Below are 19,817 nucleotides of genomic sequence, written 5' to 3' on the forward strand. Positions count from 1 at the left end.
AATCAAATGTTAGAATGCGATTTTCCAACGCTAAATTAGAGGTATTGCATTCGGAATATCCGTCGTTTTCAAATGAAGAAGAAACAATAACTGCTTCATCAGAATGCTGCACAATAACCCGAACCGGCAAAGCATCGAATGAGTCTTCCACAAGCAAACCCCATATATGTTAAGTGAAACACTCACGCTTGTCGTGTCTAGGCTGTTAAGTGTGATTATGTTCCTAAAATTTAAAAATTAATATATGTAATTCATAAAGGTATTATTTGAAGTGCCTCCGGAGTTCGGATAGACTTTTGAGACTGGATTATTCAGCTTCGTTTTAGCTTACTAATGCTTTGAAAACGATCTCTTGCACTGAGTTGAGTAAAAATATAGCGAAGTGTTAGAGTTTTATATAAAAAAGAAGCTAAACATTTTTTGTAAGAACTTTTCTTTCACAACATTTTTTTTCCCAGCGCCACTTTCTCTTATATTATCACTTGAGTTGGTGGTTAATTGTCTGTTAGAAACAAAATGTAATTTTCCCAGACCGCTCTTACAAACAACTGATTAAATCGAACAACTAACCGACATACACATATACATATTTAGATTTGTACTCGCAATGTTTTATAATTAAAAAAAGTTGTTAATATAAAAAGCTGTTTATTCTTATTTACTGCTTATCTGGCTATTTGCAGGACTGTCGGACGCTTGCGGTTAAAAAGCGCCCGCAGTGAGGAAAAACTCATTTATCAATTATAGAAATCAACAGTCGGACAGTTGGACAGCGGCAAAAGTGACAAGCGAGCAGTGGCTTTGCATTTGTATTTTCATACTTCTAATTTGTTTTTAATTTGTACTCAAACGCAAATACACACACATACATATGAATTGCGGTAGAAAATACAATCCACTAGCCATGACCATGACTTTTCAAAATTGTTGTAATTTCAAAATTTTCTTCCCGGCTTTTGTCGGCAACTTATAGAACAACGAATGTGTTTTTGAAAGTAGACATGTACACTCATGCTAACACAATAAATTCACTCCTACACACACACACATGCGCAAACTATGTATAGGTATGTATGTATGCCGCTGTGTAAGCACCTTGAGAGCAATAATCATCATCATTATTTTTGTATTTGTTGCACAATACATATTTCCGTTTTGAGATCTTTATCAGCACTAGCGCCAACGCCAAGGCCGATACCAACTACAAAATCATCAAAATAACAACAAGTCAATGTCTGTGTTTTTGTTGTACAAATGAATACAACATTATTTTCTAAGATCTCCGAGGGTTTTTTTTCTTAGAGATAGCAAAGTGCTTCCAAGCGTCTTCAAAAATACCTTTCTGCACGAGTATGTTTATTTGGATATGTTGTGGAAATCTGGAGAAAACCTGAATTAACATGTTTGTGCCAGCGTTCAATAGAGATGGCAATTTTCCGAATTTGGTGTTGTTTTATTTTTTTAGTGTAATATTTTCTTCTGAAATCTTTGGAAGGTTAAAGATTGATTCTGAATCGCTAAAAATATCTTTAAAATTTGCTTAGTACACAGTATTTATCGTTGTAGCCTAAGCTAAATAATCAAATTCAATAAAATTAAAAAAAAGGCAAAGCTTTCGGGCAATTTTTATTTAAGATTAAATTTTTTGCAATAAAGTCTCTTAAAACTAAAATTTAGAATAAAATTTTTTTACTGATTTTGAGGTTACGATCAGGTGTTTTAAATCCATATACATATATATGTATATATACAATGCCATATATTATATAAACGATATACAATATATCTGTACAGAAATTATAATAGTGTTTGATATTGTGGACTATTTTGAAAAATGTTTGTCAAGAGAGAATAATTGAGTGCAAACGATCGAGTTAAATTGCTGAAATTCAAGATAGTGCATAATATAATATATGAAAATTGGTTCTAAACTTTTTGTTTTAACAGCCGCCTAGTTGGTAAATTATTCCAGCGGAATGGTCCAATAAGTCTTCACCTCGTAAGTCCATCTACGTAATAGATACGAATTTTAAATCATCGAATCATATTCATAAATGGGACTACTAATTGACTACAGAGGACATATAATTTAAATTACTTTTTGCGAAAGTACTTCAAGCCAGTAATCTATGAGGACCCTCGACAATATTCCTCCAATTTATTTGGATAGTTATATTATTTGCTGTTCTTCCAACAACAACAATCTTTTGAAATGATGACGCTCATAAGACGCAGTCCTGTTTACACTTTCTTATTGATATTGCTTCTTGTCTGGCAATAATTTACAATTAATCAAAGTATATCGCTCTTCAAATTATGGTTATGCAGGCCCAGCTATTTGGAGTTCTGGTAATCCTATGAATGTATTGCATATACTTTTACGGCCTTCGGTCTTCTAGAGTATTATTTTTGTTCCTGTTTATTTTATTTCCCCCATTCTAGGCGGTGTACACTATAGTTGTAGTTAATTTCTCCCTTACACTTTGGGAACACTTCTCACAATGTTTATGTATAAATGCTTTTTGGAGACTCTTTGATAAATTTTACCGTTTGCCTTTATGGCACAGATATATTTTAAAAACAAGTAAGGAAGAGCTAAGTTCGGGTGTAACCTCTCTACTCTTGCAACTGGTCAGGATCAATGGCAGGGAAATACCCTCAGTTGCATACGGTTTGTTAGAACAAAGAAAATCAATACTAATCCGCCTGTCCGTCCATCTGTGAAAGCTGTAACTTGAGTAAAAATTGAGATATCTTTATCAAACTTGGTACACATGTTTCTTGATACCGTAAGAAGGTTGGTGTTGCATATGGGCGTAATCGGACGGCCACCACGTCCACAAAAAGTCATTAAACAAAAACAAATAAATTGCCATAACTAAGCTCCACAATAAGATACAATACGGTTATTTGGTACACAGGATCACATTAGGGAGGGGCATATGCAGCTTAAATTTGTATTTAAAGTGGGCGTGGTCCGCACTTAATAGGTTGAATGTACATATCTCTTAAACCACTAAAGCTATAATAACAAAATTCACTGAGAACCAATTTTTTATCACTTCTATCGACAAAGTGAAAATGGATGAAATGGGGTGACAAGCCCGCCCACTCCCCATATAACGGTACTGTTAAAAACTACCAGAAGCGCGATAAATCAAGCTTTAAACACGTCAGAGGAATTAAGTTTTATCTCTGGGATGGTATGGGATGACTTTATAGGGGAACCGCGTTCAAAATTAGGCAGTGGGCGTGGCACCGCCAACTTTTAGGTGAAACCCCATATTTTGGGATCTGCTTAACCGATTTCAATCTAATCCGGTACATAACATTTTTCTTAAGTTTCTATGTTATAGTGCGATAACGGGCGAAATCAGATTACAACCACGCCTAATGCCCATATAACACCATTTTAAATACCATCTGGTTCTTTTACTTCCCACTATGCAAATCAAGCAACAATTATTGTATCGGGGTCAAAATTTGCGTGAATAATGCGTTTGACCAAAAATTTTCTAAATCGAACCAAAACTGTTGAAGCCCCTAGGTACTGAATATGTGCCAGTGCCTATATTTGACTTTTTACCGAAAATATCGGTCTATATGTAAGATATATAAGTGATATTCATATACAAGTAATAAAATAAATAAATACAACTTTCGATAATCGCTTTGTATCAAAAATGGATGGAATTCGATCAATACTTCCTTTTATATAAAATTTTGCCAACACCTAAAGCATTTTTCGGGCTTTGATCCTTGCAAGGTGCGAGCGTATAAAATGTTCAGTTGCACCCGAACTTAGAACTTCCTTACTTGTTATTATATGGAGTTTAATATCTTTCATTCGAGTTTTGATTATGATCGCTATTATGATTTTCATTCCGATTATTTCTCAAACTTGCCAACTTTAATATATGTAGATATGATGTTAATTTGGAATTTGGCGCGGCCAGCAAAATCTTATTTATGGCTGTGGTGAAAACTACAAACAAGACAGAAACTTAAAAATAAACACGTTAGCAAACAAAGGTAAACTCTTTTGTGAATTATGTATTAAGAGTTAATCATTTGTTAATATTGAGGAATTTTGAGATGACAAATTCTTAAAAGACTTTTACAGTCATAATAATTGCTATACCTTAAAAAAGACAGAGATTAAGCTGTAAGCTGATTTTTTATAAATATTTCCATGTACCTGAAATATTTTTCAAATATTTTTGATTTAATATCATTATTGAAATATATCCTTTATTTAATCAATTTGTTTAAAATTTTTAGCAGATGACAACCCTTATATTTTTATTTGTAATTAATTCCCTTTATCTATTTTATTGAATAATAGCTTTAAACTGTATGTAATTCTTCACATAAATTTAGCATCCTTATAGTATATCCATTTACTTATGAAATTAGCTGGTGGCAACAATTCGCTTGAAACAGTTATATATCATGTACATTTTTGTGATTTTCAACAGGTGACAACCTCCTTTTTTAATTGTACATTAATTTTAAATTTAAAAAACTTTCCACTGAAATACTGAAACTTCTTTACAAAACGTATAATAATTGATATTCCCCCTTAATTTCAGATTAAATTTTCTGCAATATTATAAGCGCTCATGTTCTATTATGTATCATCATAATGAAGACATAGACTAATATAAACAAACAATAGAAAATGTGCTAGTCGCCACTAGTAGCTTTAATCGTCCACTGAAAAGCCCCCTTGAACAACTCTTCGGAGAGCAGGCGGAACAAAGAACTGCTCTCAAAATGGTGAAATATAAGGGAATTATGAAAATGCATAATTTACGACGAGTTGTACAACAGCTTGCCATGACAAGTTTGAAAACAGTTACAAACGCATATAAATTTGAACATAACTCTATACGAAGAATCATTAACAGAGTTGAAGCTTGTCCCAACTTGAATAGTCACAAAAGCACCCACACTCAAAAACAGTTCGCATTTTACGCTTACCGCTTACTTTTAACGATTTGTTTGATCGCCGCGAGCGTGACAGCCGAACATGTACGAGAACTGGAGGTATCCGAAGGCGTACTGATCGGACATCAGATTGGTTTTATCGGTGAGTTCTCACATGGCGTCGATAGCGGTCCGCCATATCTGATCGTGCCGGTACCGGGTAGTGGCGTGGATACCGATCTGGCTATTGATCATACAACCGGTGAGATACGGACTAAAGTGAATTTGGATCGGGAAACTCGTGCATCGTATAGTTTGGTAGCCATACCGTTAAGTGGCGAAAATGTGCGCGTTGTAGTGCGTGTCTTGGATGAGAATGATAATGCGCCGACATTTCCGCAACCGGTAATGAATATCGAATTTCCCGAGAATACGCCGCGCGATGTGAAAAGAACGTTGAATCCAGCACGTGATCTTGATTTGGGTCAGTACAATACACAACGCTACAATATCGTGTCGGGTAATGTGAATAATGCGTTTCGTTTATCGTCGCATCGCGAGCGTGATGATGTGCTATATTTGGATTTGCAAATTAACGGTTTTCTCGATCGCGAAACGACACCAGCCTACAGTTTGGTGATTGAAGCTTTGGATGGCGGCAGCCCGCCCTTGCGTGGACAGATGACTGTGAACATAACGATTCAAGATGTAAACGACAATCAGCCAATTTTCAATCAAAGTCGTTACTTCGCCACAGTGCCCGAAAATGCTACAGTTGGTACGAGCGTGTTGCAGGTTTTTGCCACAGACACGGATGCTGATGAAAACGGGCTCGTAAAGTATTCGATAAACCGACGACAGAGTGATAAAGACAAAATGTTCCGCATAGATCCGGAAACTGGTTTGATTTCGGTCAATAAACCCTTGGATTTTGAGGCAAAGGAGCTGCACGAACTCGTTGTGGTAGCGAAGGATCACGGCGAACAGCCACTGGAGACCACTGCCTTTGTGTCCATACGCGTAACTGACGTCAATGACAATCTGCCAACAATCAATGTAATATTTTTGAGTGACGATGCCACACCTAAGATCTCCGAGGCAGCTAAGCCCGGGGAAATCGTTGCCCGTATCTCTGTCAATGACCCCGATTCAAAGGCTGAATACTCGAATGTAAATGTTACGCTCAATGGTGGTGATGGACATTTTGGTTTGAATACACGTGATAACATTATCTATTTGGTGATTGTCTCACAGCCACTAGATCGTGAATCGCAGTCGAACTATACGCTCAGTGTTGTAGCCACCGATAATGGTACGCCACCACTGCATGCCTCAAAAACTATTTATCTACGTGTAACGGACATCAATGACAATGCGCCCGAGTTTGAGCACCAAGTGTATCATGCCAATGTGATGGAAGTCGCTGATCCGGGCACATCCGTGCTGCAGGTAGCCGCTTTCGATCGTGATGAAGGAAACAATTCGGCGGTGATTTACGCGCTTGCTGATACGCCGGAAACGCATGCCGAATGGTTTCAAATCGATTCGCATACAGGCTTAATTACGACGCGCGTGCATATTGATTGTGAAACCGAACCGGTTCCACAGCTAACGGTCATTGCCAAAGATAATGGCCATCCGGCACTTTCGTCGACCGCTACAGTACTAGTGACCATACATGATGTCAACGATAATGAACCTATTTTCGATCAAAGCTTCTACAATGTTTCAGTGGTCGAGAACGAGCCGGTCGGACGCTGTATTCTCAAGGTAAGTGATATAAACAATGTTTTGTGGTCAAAATGCTCTTGCTTTAGTTATACTCGTATAAGAGCTTAGTTCTACTGACAAAACTAAAATAAACTTTAAAGGCATAGACAAATCGAAAGACAGGCTGTCGGCGAATATGGTTCTAAAGCGCTGGTAGAACGAACTGGTTGTTGTCGAACGAGCATCTCGGCTATTAGAAATCTCATAACTGTTAGTACCCTATGTGTGCATTTATGTTAAAGTATTGGTGAACAAATATGTTGATCGGCTTGGTCGGTTCTTGTTTGGTCGCATGCACTTTTACCATTATTTCTACTCAATTAGCTTTGGGAGTAATAAAACTCGGACTTAAATCTTAAAACCTCTTAAGCCGTTAAATAGTAAAGTGTCAAGCGACAAAAGGCCTACGATTGTACACGAAAAAACGCCGAAGGAAAAAAAATGCAAAAGAGAGTGAACTCGAACAAGAAAGGAAAAAAATGGGTATATAAAAGTAAAATATAGCTGGCCACTCATTTGTCCATCAATCTACGAAAAGCCAAATAAAATTGATATGAGAACTTAGTTCACGCTATCTATTGGGATATCTAACACAAATCCAATGTACCCAACAACAACAACACCGAGTGTGACGAGCAAATGACATTTGTCTGTTAGATCTCGTCTTCTATACATTTATATCTCTAAGCATATAGCGTCTGTATGTGTAAGTACTTACAGAAGAATGCACTCAGTGAATATCAAGCAGAGAAAAATTGTAAATTTAAAAATGTTGAAATTCCTGTACACTTTGTTTTGGGGGTTTGCTGCGTTCGTTGCTGATCCGTGGGTGTTATTTGTTTTTCACTACTAAATTGCTATTGTGTTTTAATCCATTAATGCTCATTTTGTTATTGTAGCAACAGCAGAGTACCGTAAAGTGTTCATAACACTTAACATAACACCAACTATGTTTGTTGCTCGTTATGTGACCTCTGTTTGACCCGTAAAAGATTCGTGCAAATTAGTGAGGAAATAGTTAAAGAAGCGTGTAATTGCCGCATGCCAATGAACTCTTAGCCAAAATGTTTCTGAACAAATGTTGAGTAGTTGAAGAACATTGGGTATGAATCGGAGATTTTTTGGTTTGGAATGAATTTTGAGCTAATAATACTGTTAGACTATTTACGGTGTTCATAGTGGGGTAGGTGCCTTTAATAAAACTTTTCTAGCGCCATTGATATAGACAGAATATGTAGTCGTCTTACGATCCTTAAGTTGTTATTGCGATGAGTGGTATAAACAGACTTATTTATGCTTTAACTAAGAAGGCAATCTGTACACTTGGGTCGGGACGAAATTTTACTATCATGCCTTAAATTTTAATTTGAATGTCATTATAAGGTTTACTTTACTTTTGGGAATCTAGAGGTGAGAAATATACTTTTCGTGTTAACTAAAATAACTCTTATATTTAGACTTCTCATTAACTTTGGCAGTAATATTTTGATTCATAGCATCTTTGCTTCCAACAAAAATATGGAATTTTAATTCAAAAACGATTTTCATGTTCCAATTTGTCATTAACCTTTTACAAACCCGATTCATAAAAAGAACTTAACCCCAAACTGGTTCACCTATTTATTCCAATGATTGATGCGTACCTAACGTTGCCCTCAATAACTAGTTGAGCATAAAGTTCAATTAAAGTCAAGCTGATTACAATTATTCTTCTCTTAAGTGGTAAGTTCAACAACGAACGATTTCTCCACTTATACCTTGACGCTTCATTAACTTTGTCTTGCCTCGAAAAGATGACCACACATAATCCAATGCGAAAAAACACGCAGAACGCTTTGTAAAACAATAGAGATTTGCGAGAACAAAATTAATTCGAGACTCGGAAACAACAATGTAGATAATAACAATAGAATTATTGGGTATACAAAAATTAAAATTGGCTCACGCAAAGAGCGACTGATAGGGCAACAAGTGGTAAAAAGATACAATAAAATAAATATAAAATCACCCAAAAATATCAAAACTTTGAAAAAAAAAACTATTGAAATTTAAAATCTATTCAGCAGTCGATCGATTATCTAAGTGAAACGTGTGCTGGAATGAGAAGAACAAGAGTAAGTACAATAGGTAGACAATCACAATAAGTTGGCAAATATACCCCGCTGTGGTCGTGTTAGCAAAACAAAAAAGTTTGGTGCAAAACTAATATGCATTTTGATGGAATTTTTGTATTCCAAAGCGAAGCTAAAAGCATAAAGATGAGAAAATATTTGATAAAAAAAATAGTTTGATGAATAAATTTGCTACGTAAGGATGTTTGTATCAACAGTACTAAAGTGTGTTGGTTAGATTCTGAAAATAGGAATGTCACTGTATGGGCATTAAGAAGCAACTTTGAAGAGACTCTAAATGTCCAATATTAAAATAGATATAAGACCTAACAACCATCCACTCAAAGTCCGAATATGAAGATGAATGAAAGATAATTTGTTTTTACTTTCGAAGAGTTTCTGGGAGAAAGTTTAAGGTTAATGGAGAAAAAAGGTTAAATGGGATAAAATGTTCCAAATCACATAAATTATAAGAAAGGGGTTAGTTTACAAACAACTATTAGACGACAAATAGATAATAGAGAGACTGTTAAGGTGGCGACAATAAATGTTTTAGATTCCCGATGTTCAGGATGGCTTATCGAAATGTTGATGTTATTTGAGGTCAGTTGTATTTTATCGATCGTCAATTGTGAATAACTGGAAGGATGCCATTATGATAAGTACTTTTTCAATATATGAAAAAAAATATGTACTTTAAAATATATTCCGATATAAAACTGTTTAGTAATGTAATCCTGTTATTTTTAGGATTTTCTCCCGCTTAAGATAAAATTTCTACTTGAAAACATTCTCTATTGGATTTTATGCCAAATACAATATTTTAGAAATACGCTTTAATGATATTGAAGAAGGGTTCTGAGCATTGCAATTCCTGAACAATAAAAAGTGGACGATTTTTTCTCAAATGCAGAAACCGAAAAAATCCGTTAAGAAAACGTTAACCCAAACTGAGTTCCGCAGACCGAATTGTTGCTGAACTCATTCCGGAATACGGAGAGCAAAAACTGAGCAAAGTCGAGTGAGAACGAAAGACATATTTCAACTGCTTGCCATTGTCAAGGTTTTATGCGTTTCTTCTACACTTTTCTGGGTAATTTGATTTGTTGGCAGCAGACAACAGCACAACGCTGTACAGAAATGATAATAAGCCTTCATATTGGTAACCAAAACTTGGTCATATGAGAAAAACAAGAACAACAACACAAAAAAAGAAATGACAAATAGAAATGCGCATGCGCAGAAGAATATACACTGCCGTTTATACTCCTTTCCATGTTTTTTGCCATTGTCGTTGCCAGCGTTATAGCATGTTTTTGTTGCTACTGTAATTATTGTGATTGTCGCGGGTACAAACGCCGCATCACTGTGATGACCTGATGAGTTGGCAACAGACGTCACGTTGGCATCTGCAGTCGCTCTTGTTCATTGCCGCATCCGATTTGGCGCTTCGGCTGCAATGTGCCGCGGCCGAAGGACGTACAAATTGCGCTCATCTTTTGGGCAGCTGCGATTGGAATTTTAGCGAATGAGGATAATTGCGCTGACTGCAAGTGCTGTTATTCCATTTTCATTTTCGTGCGATTTTTTCGATTGTTGGTGTTGTCATTGCGCTGTACGTGTAGACATTGTTCATTCGCATGCGCATTGCTCTTCTCGGCAGTCTGATTTCGGACGTTACAATTTCATTTGTTGCTTTATTGTTGTTGTTTGCGTTAATTTCACCAAATTCAAAGGATAATTGATCCCGTTGATTATGGCTTCCGCTATAAATTTTTTGGCTTTTTTCTTCGCATCAAAATTATATTCTCATTTCTTCAGTACGCATAAGTATACAAGTATATTTATTTATTTTGTCTGTCGATCAGATTATACTTATTATATTTCTTTTGTATACATGTATGAATATATGTGAGCCTTGCTGAAGAACACGGTGATTTGCGGGATGCAAAATTCTATGGAAATATAATTTTGTCTGCAAATCATAATAATTCAGTGTTTCAATTTTGTATTTGAGCGCGCCTGTTGATGGTTATAAATAATAATAAGCCATTTTGTGGAAATGTAAAAAGCTCAGACTATGTTCGGCTATATATATATTGTATAGCGTAAGCTTATTGCACATCTTTTCTCTTTAACAACTCTTTGATTGGCCAAATTATATTATCACGAAAAATGTACATGTTTATTTTGGGATGTGTTGAGAATACTTTGATATCATTTGCATTCGGTAAACTCACTGCATTTATTTATGCAAAATACTCCGAGAAAGGTCGTCTTTAGGTCGTTCTAAATAATACATTTAGTATTATTCATAATAATTTTTAAGTGACAGCTCTCTATCGCTGGAAGTCTTGATAGAAAATTATTTCAAACATTTCGAAGGAAGAATTAATACGAGTTATTGTTTTTCTTGGAAGAATTAAACTAAGTAAAATCGAAGTTATTTAAAGACCACCACTTCATGTTCTAAATCGTCTTTGCATAGAGACGTAAATAGCTAACAGAAGTTAACCTAAGTCGGTCATAAAGACAATCTAAGTCTTAAAAATTATTTGAAAAATTTTGCACTTGTTTTCACTTATGATAAATTTTCCAAACGGGTTTTTATGGGTGTTCCAAATAATAAAGTTACTCAGCATAATATCACTACGGAATGTAGGGATTCTAATTATTACAGAATATTTCCCTAAAGTATTAAAAAAAACCTTTTTGAGAAATTTTTGAGTAAAATTATTTTTTTGAGTAAAGAATTTACTTTTGCAAATATGTTTTCTCCTCAAAACTTTAAAAAAATTGCTTGAGTTTTTATTTTTGAAAAATAAGTTAATTTATATTTAATAATTCGCAAAAATGTTGAATTCCAGCAAAAAAAAAAATCACAGAATTATAAAAATGATAAAATTAAGTGAATAAAAGTAAAGTGGCATCTCGACAGGCAATTAAAGATTGCTAAAAAGCTGAATTGATAGCAATATTGCCAATGAAGAATGTGCAGTCTAGTTTTGAGCAATTGATGTTCAAATATATTTCATGCCATAAATTGCTAGCAATGAACTGCATGCGGGCGTGACAAAACTGCAATTTAGCAAAGTAATATTCAAAACACACATTTTAACAAAACATGAAAAATACTAATTAAATACATATATATGTATTGGTTAATATTTAAATGATAATTTTTAGCATATGAAAATATCAATCATCATAATTACAATTATTTAAGTCTTAAAATATAAAATCTTATTTTTCCAAAATATACATTTATAAAAAAAAGTAGATTTCTACTTTTTTCATCCTCCACATAAATTTTTGTCACCCACATAAAATTTTTAAACGATTCAAGAGCTCAAATATGCGCTATATCAGCTCTACCCGAGGCCATTTCGAGAATAAATAGTATTTAAACTCGCTGCATTGGAAGGAAGTGGATAATTCACAGTGGTAGAATTAAAAGGGAGTCATTATGTAAATTTCGAAAAAAATAGTCGATTTGTTTGTGAAACATTTCCGTCAAGTGCAAGAACAGCAAGCCCAAAAACTAACACCGCAAACAATTTCATTGTCTTGCCACATTGCTACCATACAATTTCGTTTAGAACATAACATAGCAAAACAGTTGAGTTCAAGTTGGTGCAGTGCGATTCACGAAATTACATAGAATTACATGTTCCGGCACCGTGCAACGCGCCACCCCACCACCAGTGAATGCTAAAGAACGTGGCACGATCAAGATTGTGGGCATGCATGTTTTTTATGTGTGTGTATGTATGCACAATAATAGTCAGACATTTGATTTGACAGCAAAGTTCGATATACGCTTTTGTATGTGTACGTTCACATAAAAAGTTTTCGACGCGAAGCCACGCAAAATGTTGGTCAACTATCATCTTTTTAGGCTTTGTGAAACAACAGTCGAAACTTTTATTAGAGAGAAACACTGAAAACAAAGCGTTCATTGTTTCAGTATGAACTGTCACACAAAGCGAGGAAAGTTGTATGTGAATGGGCCTTTACAATTGACGTATTAGGGTTCCTGTAGAGTAGACGCTGTCGATCGTGCCGATCGTAAGGCTGATTTCGATTGCCTCTAGGTTTCGCAGAGTGGATGCGAGATTTGAATTTCGTGCATACTTTGCTATTATACTCGTATATTTATTGCTTTTTAATCTGGTAATTTGTTCCGAATAAGGTTGAGTTCTATATACAAGTATAGATTTTTAACTATTATTCGATTATGATAATATTGATATTTTTGATTTCCTAGAGCAAGGCGAGAAAAAACTACACCTATTAATATGTTAATATCCGTATTTTCAAAACTACATGTAATCAAGCAATCAATCAAAATGAGGGTGCCTTATGACGGAAATTCCCAAATTCATCAGAATTAATTAAATACCCCTTATAATATATTCAAGGCCAAATTTATGACAGAAATTTCCAAATCTATTGGGATGTATTAAATTGTCGTGTTTTTTTTTAAGCCTTATTTTTTTCTCACAAAACATTTATTAATTAATTACATTTATTATTTACATAAAATTATATTCGAACTAAATCCTTTGCAGTTAAAAGAAACTATTTCGAAGATTTCTTCGGATATTAGATTAATGGCTTAAATAATAATACACGCCAAATTTCATGAAGATACCTCGTCAAATGAAAGAGTTTTCCATACAAACACTTGATTCCGATTGTTCAGTTTGTATGGCAGCTATATGCTATAGTGGTCCGATATCGGCCGTTCCGACAAATGAGCAGCTTCTTTGTAAGAAAAGGACAGGTGCAAAATCAGATCGATATCTCAAAAACTGAGGGACTAGTTCGCGTATATACAGACGGACGGACAGACAGACGGACATGGCTACATCAACTCAGCTCGTCACGGTGATCATTTATATATACACTTTATATGGTTTCCGACGTTTCCTTCTAGGTGTTACAAACTTCGTGGCAAAAGTAATATACCCTGTTCAGGGTATAAAAAAATAAATAAATGTGGGAAGCATTCAGGGGCGTCAGTGTCTTATGTGCGAGCGTGAGTAAGGCAAGAAATGTGGCTGCTGTTGATGTTGCTGCCAGCATTGTTTGGGCAATTTGTAATTTACTCCCACAACAATAAGTGGAAAATAGGGAGATATAAATCCCACTTGCCGATTGCATACCAATACTTTCTCACAAAATCGCATAAGCGCTAAATGTATATATATGTATGTATGTGTACCGCAGCAAAACCATAAATACAACACTAAATGCACTCGCTGACAGGTTGTTGTTATTTTTGTTGCCTCAAAGAATTTCCAGACGTACATTGATATCATAATAAAAAGGAAAATATTTTTGTTTGCCACTTTTTACTCACTTTTCTGCTCGACTCATACGCTTATGTGTGTCTGTTGAACCACTACAATGCCTCTTATGCGCACAGAAATAATAACAACAAGCAGTGGACAAGCGCGCAAACTGGCGAGTAGCTAAGCACTCGACTCAGCTTAAAAGCCGTATAGAGCTATTCAAGCGTTGCTCAAGCACAAAGCAGCAAATCGATTAAAAAATGAAAAATAAAGTGAGCGGAAGATAAAGGCGGCAACCAGCAGTGGTAGTAAATAAGTTAATAAAAGTATGTGTGTGTGAAATGCTTTACAGAGCATATAAGGTAATATTGAGATTTTTGACGGCTTCTCAACTCGAAATGCTCTTGAAATATGAGTTTACACAAATTTATTAGGATAATTTTAAATTATGAACCAAATTCATTTATTCGAATGAGCGCTTTTAGTGAAATGCACAGAAAAAACATTACTTATATCTTAAATAATTTTCAAGTTTAATTTCTTTAAGCCTTAAGAAAGTTTGACTAATTTGAATAATTTAATTTTATATTATTTCTGCTAGTAGACCTAAATCTTTTATATTTCCAATACAACTCATAAAATATCTCTTATTTTTAATTTTTATACTCGAAAACAATATTTTTTAGATATTTATATGCCAAAATAAAGTTTTTTTTAACAATTGGCAGCTTCATAATGCCAAATTTCATTAAATTCCAAAAAAATACATACAATGTGCTATTTTCATTAGTTCTCTTCTATGAAAAATTATTATTTTTTATTCCAAACCACGCATAGTTTTCTTACTCTCTTTTCATTGCTCAGCACTTATAAAACTCACCACACCGTCGCACCATAAAAATATGCAAACAAATACGCTTTATCTCTTCGATCTCTCTTTATCACTATTTGCATTTACTCTCTCCGCTCCAACACTCTCGCATACACATACACCAGTTTGCCCCTTTAGCGCTAGTTGTCTTTTGGCAAATGCAGCAACGAACAGGTTGGTTGCCACACTATGCTACTAGTTCCCCACACCTTAGCCCTCTACCTCTTGTTGCCGTAACCTGTCACTTGATTATTCGTTTCCTTGCTTGCTTTTTGCGTTATCGTATTTTTTTTTTCATTTCCCATTTACTTTTTTCTTCGACTTAAGACTCAACATACCGCATACATTCACATACATATACAATATACCTATACATACAGTTGGAGTTTGTTAAGTTGTTATTCAAAGCAAAACGTCAGCAAAAATCATGGCTGGCCGCGTAGGCTCGCACAAGCGAGCGAATAAGCCGGTTTTGGTCACTGTTTGCTTCTTGCTCGATTACGTTTATTTTGTTCACTCGCTCGACTGTTGGTCCAAGTCCATGCGCGTGTTCTGTTGCGGCTCTTGTAATACTCACGGCAGCAGAAAAGTTAAGCCCGCACCGTTGCTTAGGCGGCAAGAAACAAACTAATAAATAAACGAGCGAGGCAGCAAATTGAGCCAATGTTTTGAAATGTGAGCGCGACATTAGATCTAGTAGGTAACTCGCCGCTCAGCTGCCCTTCTAACGCACCAAAAATAGTGGTAATACTTTTATAAGCGCAGGTTTGTTGCTTAAGTCTTTTGTTATGTGCGCATACAAATCTGGAAGTTTAGGGTTAAGAATGAAACCGCTAGCAGTGTGCAGTAAAATACTGGAAAAGATGATATATGTAGTTTTTGACACAGTTGCAGGATCACAAAAAACAAAAATAATTGTGACCGTAAAGAGAAAGTCTTACAAAAGTAAGCATAATTTTATGTATATGGTTTTATTTGTATGTATATGTGTGTTTATAAAATACTTTCAAAAAAGTACTATGTTCTAATGCAATATTTTCTTTTTAGAATTCAAAAATATGCTTTACTCAGTGAAATTGAATATACGACGAAGATTATAGCAAAATGCACCTCTAAAGCAAAATTAGTTTTGATTTACAAGTTTCATACTTTATTGGTCTTATCAAGATTAGTTTAATATGATTTGACTTTATTACATCAATCACTGCAAAGAAATATTATCCAGATCTGACCTGAACAACTAGCTAAAAATACTCTAAAAATTAATATAAGGAGTGACAAACTATGTTTTGAAGTGCTATAACTGGCCTAAGCCTTTATAAGCCACAATTGAAGATGGATTTAAAAAATCATTTCGCAAAGGGTGTATGTATACAAGCATGAAATTCTAAAATAGAGTCATGCAGCGAAGATTTTTTTTCTGATAATAGATAGTATAAGGATTATTAAAAATGGTGAAACTACCTGGATGGATCAAATATATATGACTTTCTAACTAATTGTTTTATGCCAAATTGCATTCTAATACATATTATTAATAAAAATAGAATATTTTTTCACTATTGTTTTTTTTTCATCATTTACTGGCAATCCATTTTGTAATCAGTTCAATTTTTATAATCTCGCAACTTGGTGCTGCAGAGTATAATAGTTTTGTTCACCTAACGGTTGTTTGTATCACATAAAACTAATCGAGTTAGATATAGGGTTATATTAGGTCAAGTAAAAAGTCCGAGCGGTTTTTTATTGATTTTTCAAAAGATGATAACTTTGTATATAGTCCGATTTAAGTCAAATATGCGCTGTTATGTTCGTAAACTTGTTGCCAACGAGATGTCAACTTCATTATAGCCCTGTCGTAGCAGGCTGCGTCTCTATTGGCAAAAAACTCGGAGAGCCAATTTTCACAGGCCTCTCTTGAGGCCAACTTCTCACGATTAAGCGCATTCGCCATGGACAGGAAAAAATGGTAATCACTTGGTGCCTTGGCCACCATCTGGGCCGCTTCCCCGAGCTTTGACCATGACCGTTTGCTCTCGGTGTTGTCGCACGTGACCCATTTTTCATCGCCAGTCACAATTGGCTTCAGAAACGGGTCGATTTTGATACGATTCAGCAGCGATTCGTAGATGGAAATTCGGTCCATCATGTTTTTTTGCGTTAGTTCGTGTGTACCCAAACATCGAGCTTCTTTTTGAATCCAAAGTTATGAAAATGGTTCCAAACGGTTTTCTGGCTTATCTTTAGTTCCCCAGCAATTAAATAAGTGCTCATGTGACGGTCTGTTTCCACTACTTGACCAATATACATATATATAAATGATCAGGATGAAGAGACGAGTTGAAATCCGGGTGACTGTCTGTCCGTCTGTGCAAGCTGTAACTTGAGTAAAAATTGCGATATCTCTATGAAACTTGGTACACATGTTTCTTGGTATTGTAAACGGTTGGTATTGCAGATGGGCGTAATCAGACCACTGCCACGTCCTCAAACGCCGTTCATCAATAACAAATAAATTCCATAACTAAGCTCCACAATAAGATACAATACTGTTAATTAGTGCCAGGATCATATTGGAGATGGGCATCAGCAGTTTAAATTTTTTTTTAAGTGGGCGTGGGCCCGCCCCAACTAGATTTAATCTGCATTTCTCCTATACCACTGAAGCTATAATAACAAAATTCACTGGGAACAAATGTTTTTGGCATCTCTATAGACGGTGTGAAAATGGGTGAAATCGGGTGACAACCCCGCCCACTCCCCATAAAAACACTGTTAAAAAATACTAAAAGCGCGACAAACCAAGCACTAAACACGCCAGAGACATTAAATTTTGTCTCTGTGATTGTATGAGATGACTTTATAGGAACCGCGTTCAAAATTAGTCAGTGGTCGTGGCACCGCCCACTTTTAGGTAAAAATCCAGATCTGCTTAACCGATTTCAGACAAATTCGGTACATAACATAATTTTCATATTTCTATGTTATAGTGCGAAAATGGGCAAAATTACAACCACGCCTTTTTCCCATATAACACCATTTTAAATTTCATCTGATTTTTTCACTTTCTAGTATGCAAATCAAACATAAATGATTACATCGGTGTAAAACTTTGAGTGAATAATACGTTTAAGGTATGCCACCTTGTGACAAAAATTGTATAAATCGAACCAAAACTGTTCAAGTGCCTATAGTAGACCTTCTACAAAAAATATCGGTCAATCCACAAAGAAATCTTAAACGAGTATACCACTTGGCTTTGCGAGAGTATAAAATGTTCGGTTACATCCGAACTGAGCCCTTCCTTACTAGTTTTTTTTTTAAATGATATATTTTTAGTTCAAAAATATACACACCTCATCAAATACAAGCACATTGTCGTCACTGTTTATGTTGGCTGTCATTCGTATACACATATTTATGTGTGTTTTCACATCTAAATTTGCATGTGTCACTCCCAGGTTTTAGATTTACCTACATCTGCGTAATCTGACTGCGTATACCAGTGGCTATGCCGAGTAGAGTAAAATTAACAAATTACTTATGCAACGATAAAACGTATATTAATATGTATACTTATTGTTATACTGGGCATGCATATACATAAATATGTATAATATTATATATATGCGCCAGCACATGGATTGGTGTGTCGCTAGTGCGCGTCTGTCGTTTAGCGGGAAAGCCGCAACAGCCACAAGCATTGATTTCAATCAAAACATCAATAAACTTAACTGATACCAACAGCACAACAACAACTGCAACAGCAACTGTGAATTTCGCAGCCAGACTCGTGTATGGCCAACCTGCATACACCAAAAAAAGTTGGCTGCCTCGCACGCCACCAACACATGTATGAGTTGTTTTTACATACATTTGTAGGTATGTGTTTTTTGGTGTGTATATGTATGTGTGCACATATGCAAATGCAAACGTAACATTTGCAGCTCCACATATGGTTCCAGCAACAACGTTGTTCGGTGCCGCTGACATGGCCCCTGCCACAACAACACCTACATAGACAACAATTTGCCTAATGAAAAAAATTGTAACGTATTAGTGGCAGCAGCAGCAGCACGAATACCGTGGCACGAAAGAAAGCTACCACTTTGACAGCGCAAACAAGTTGGTCGGTTGTTCACATAACAACGCAGAGTTGCACAAATACATATATATGTAAACTCACACACACACATATATATATGTATATGCGGCTGCCACTATGGTCATTACGTGCAGTCATTTCTCTTCTTCTTCGCGGCTCCATTAACGCGGCTACTTTTCAGCTAAATGAATACGCGTGCGCGCGTGGCCGCACTGTCACAACGTCGGGCTGTCAAAACTGCAAACTGATCGGGCCGAACCGGACCGGATCGAACCGATACGCACATGCAACGGTGCAACACCACATGCACACCTGAAAGTGTCTGTGTACCCTCCCATGTGCGTTCGTGTGTGTGTGAAAGAGTAAAATTGTAGCGCATCACAACAACCGCAGGGCATTGGCTACTGCATTTGCATACCAACGCAGCACATATGTACGAAGAGAAATGCATGTTGTTTTTTACACTCTTTTCCAGGCATATTTGTATGTTCGAGTAGCTTTGCTTGCAAGTGAATAGACAACAACACTATTTGCTTGAAAATCACAATGTCAGTAGGGAATAACCAAGTTTTATGTATTCTCACTATTAAGCCATTTATAACTGTATTAATATTAGCTTATGTAGGTAGGTAATTATAACGGTGCATTGATAGGCTATATGTATGGTAAATTGGCTGAAACCTCAGTTATTTATATATACATATATAGGATATACAATATAAACATTAAGACAT

At 35.6% G+C, this 19,817-nt stretch overlaps 1 protein-coding gene across 1 annotated transcript in view; it reads left to right on the forward strand.

The window, feature by feature from the left end:
* ds (dachsous cadherin-related 1) overlaps window positions 1-19,817 on the forward strand; it is a 289,935-nt gene that overhangs the window by 40,469 nt on the left and 229,649 nt on the right. Inside the window, exon 2 of the mRNA XM_014241632.3 lies at window positions 4,593-6,699. Coding sequence (XP_014097107.3) covers window positions 4,777-6,699 — 1,923 coding nt within the window. The 5' untranslated portion in view covers window positions 4,593-4,776. The remainder of the gene's footprint in view (window positions 1-4,592; window positions 6,700-19,817) is intronic.

The sequence above is a fragment of the Bactrocera oleae genome, chromosome 3, assembly GCF_042242935.1.
Source record: "Bactrocera oleae isolate idBacOlea1 chromosome 3, idBacOlea1, whole genome shotgun sequence".
Taxonomy (NCBI): domain Eukaryota; kingdom Metazoa; phylum Arthropoda; class Insecta; order Diptera; family Tephritidae; genus Bactrocera; species Bactrocera oleae.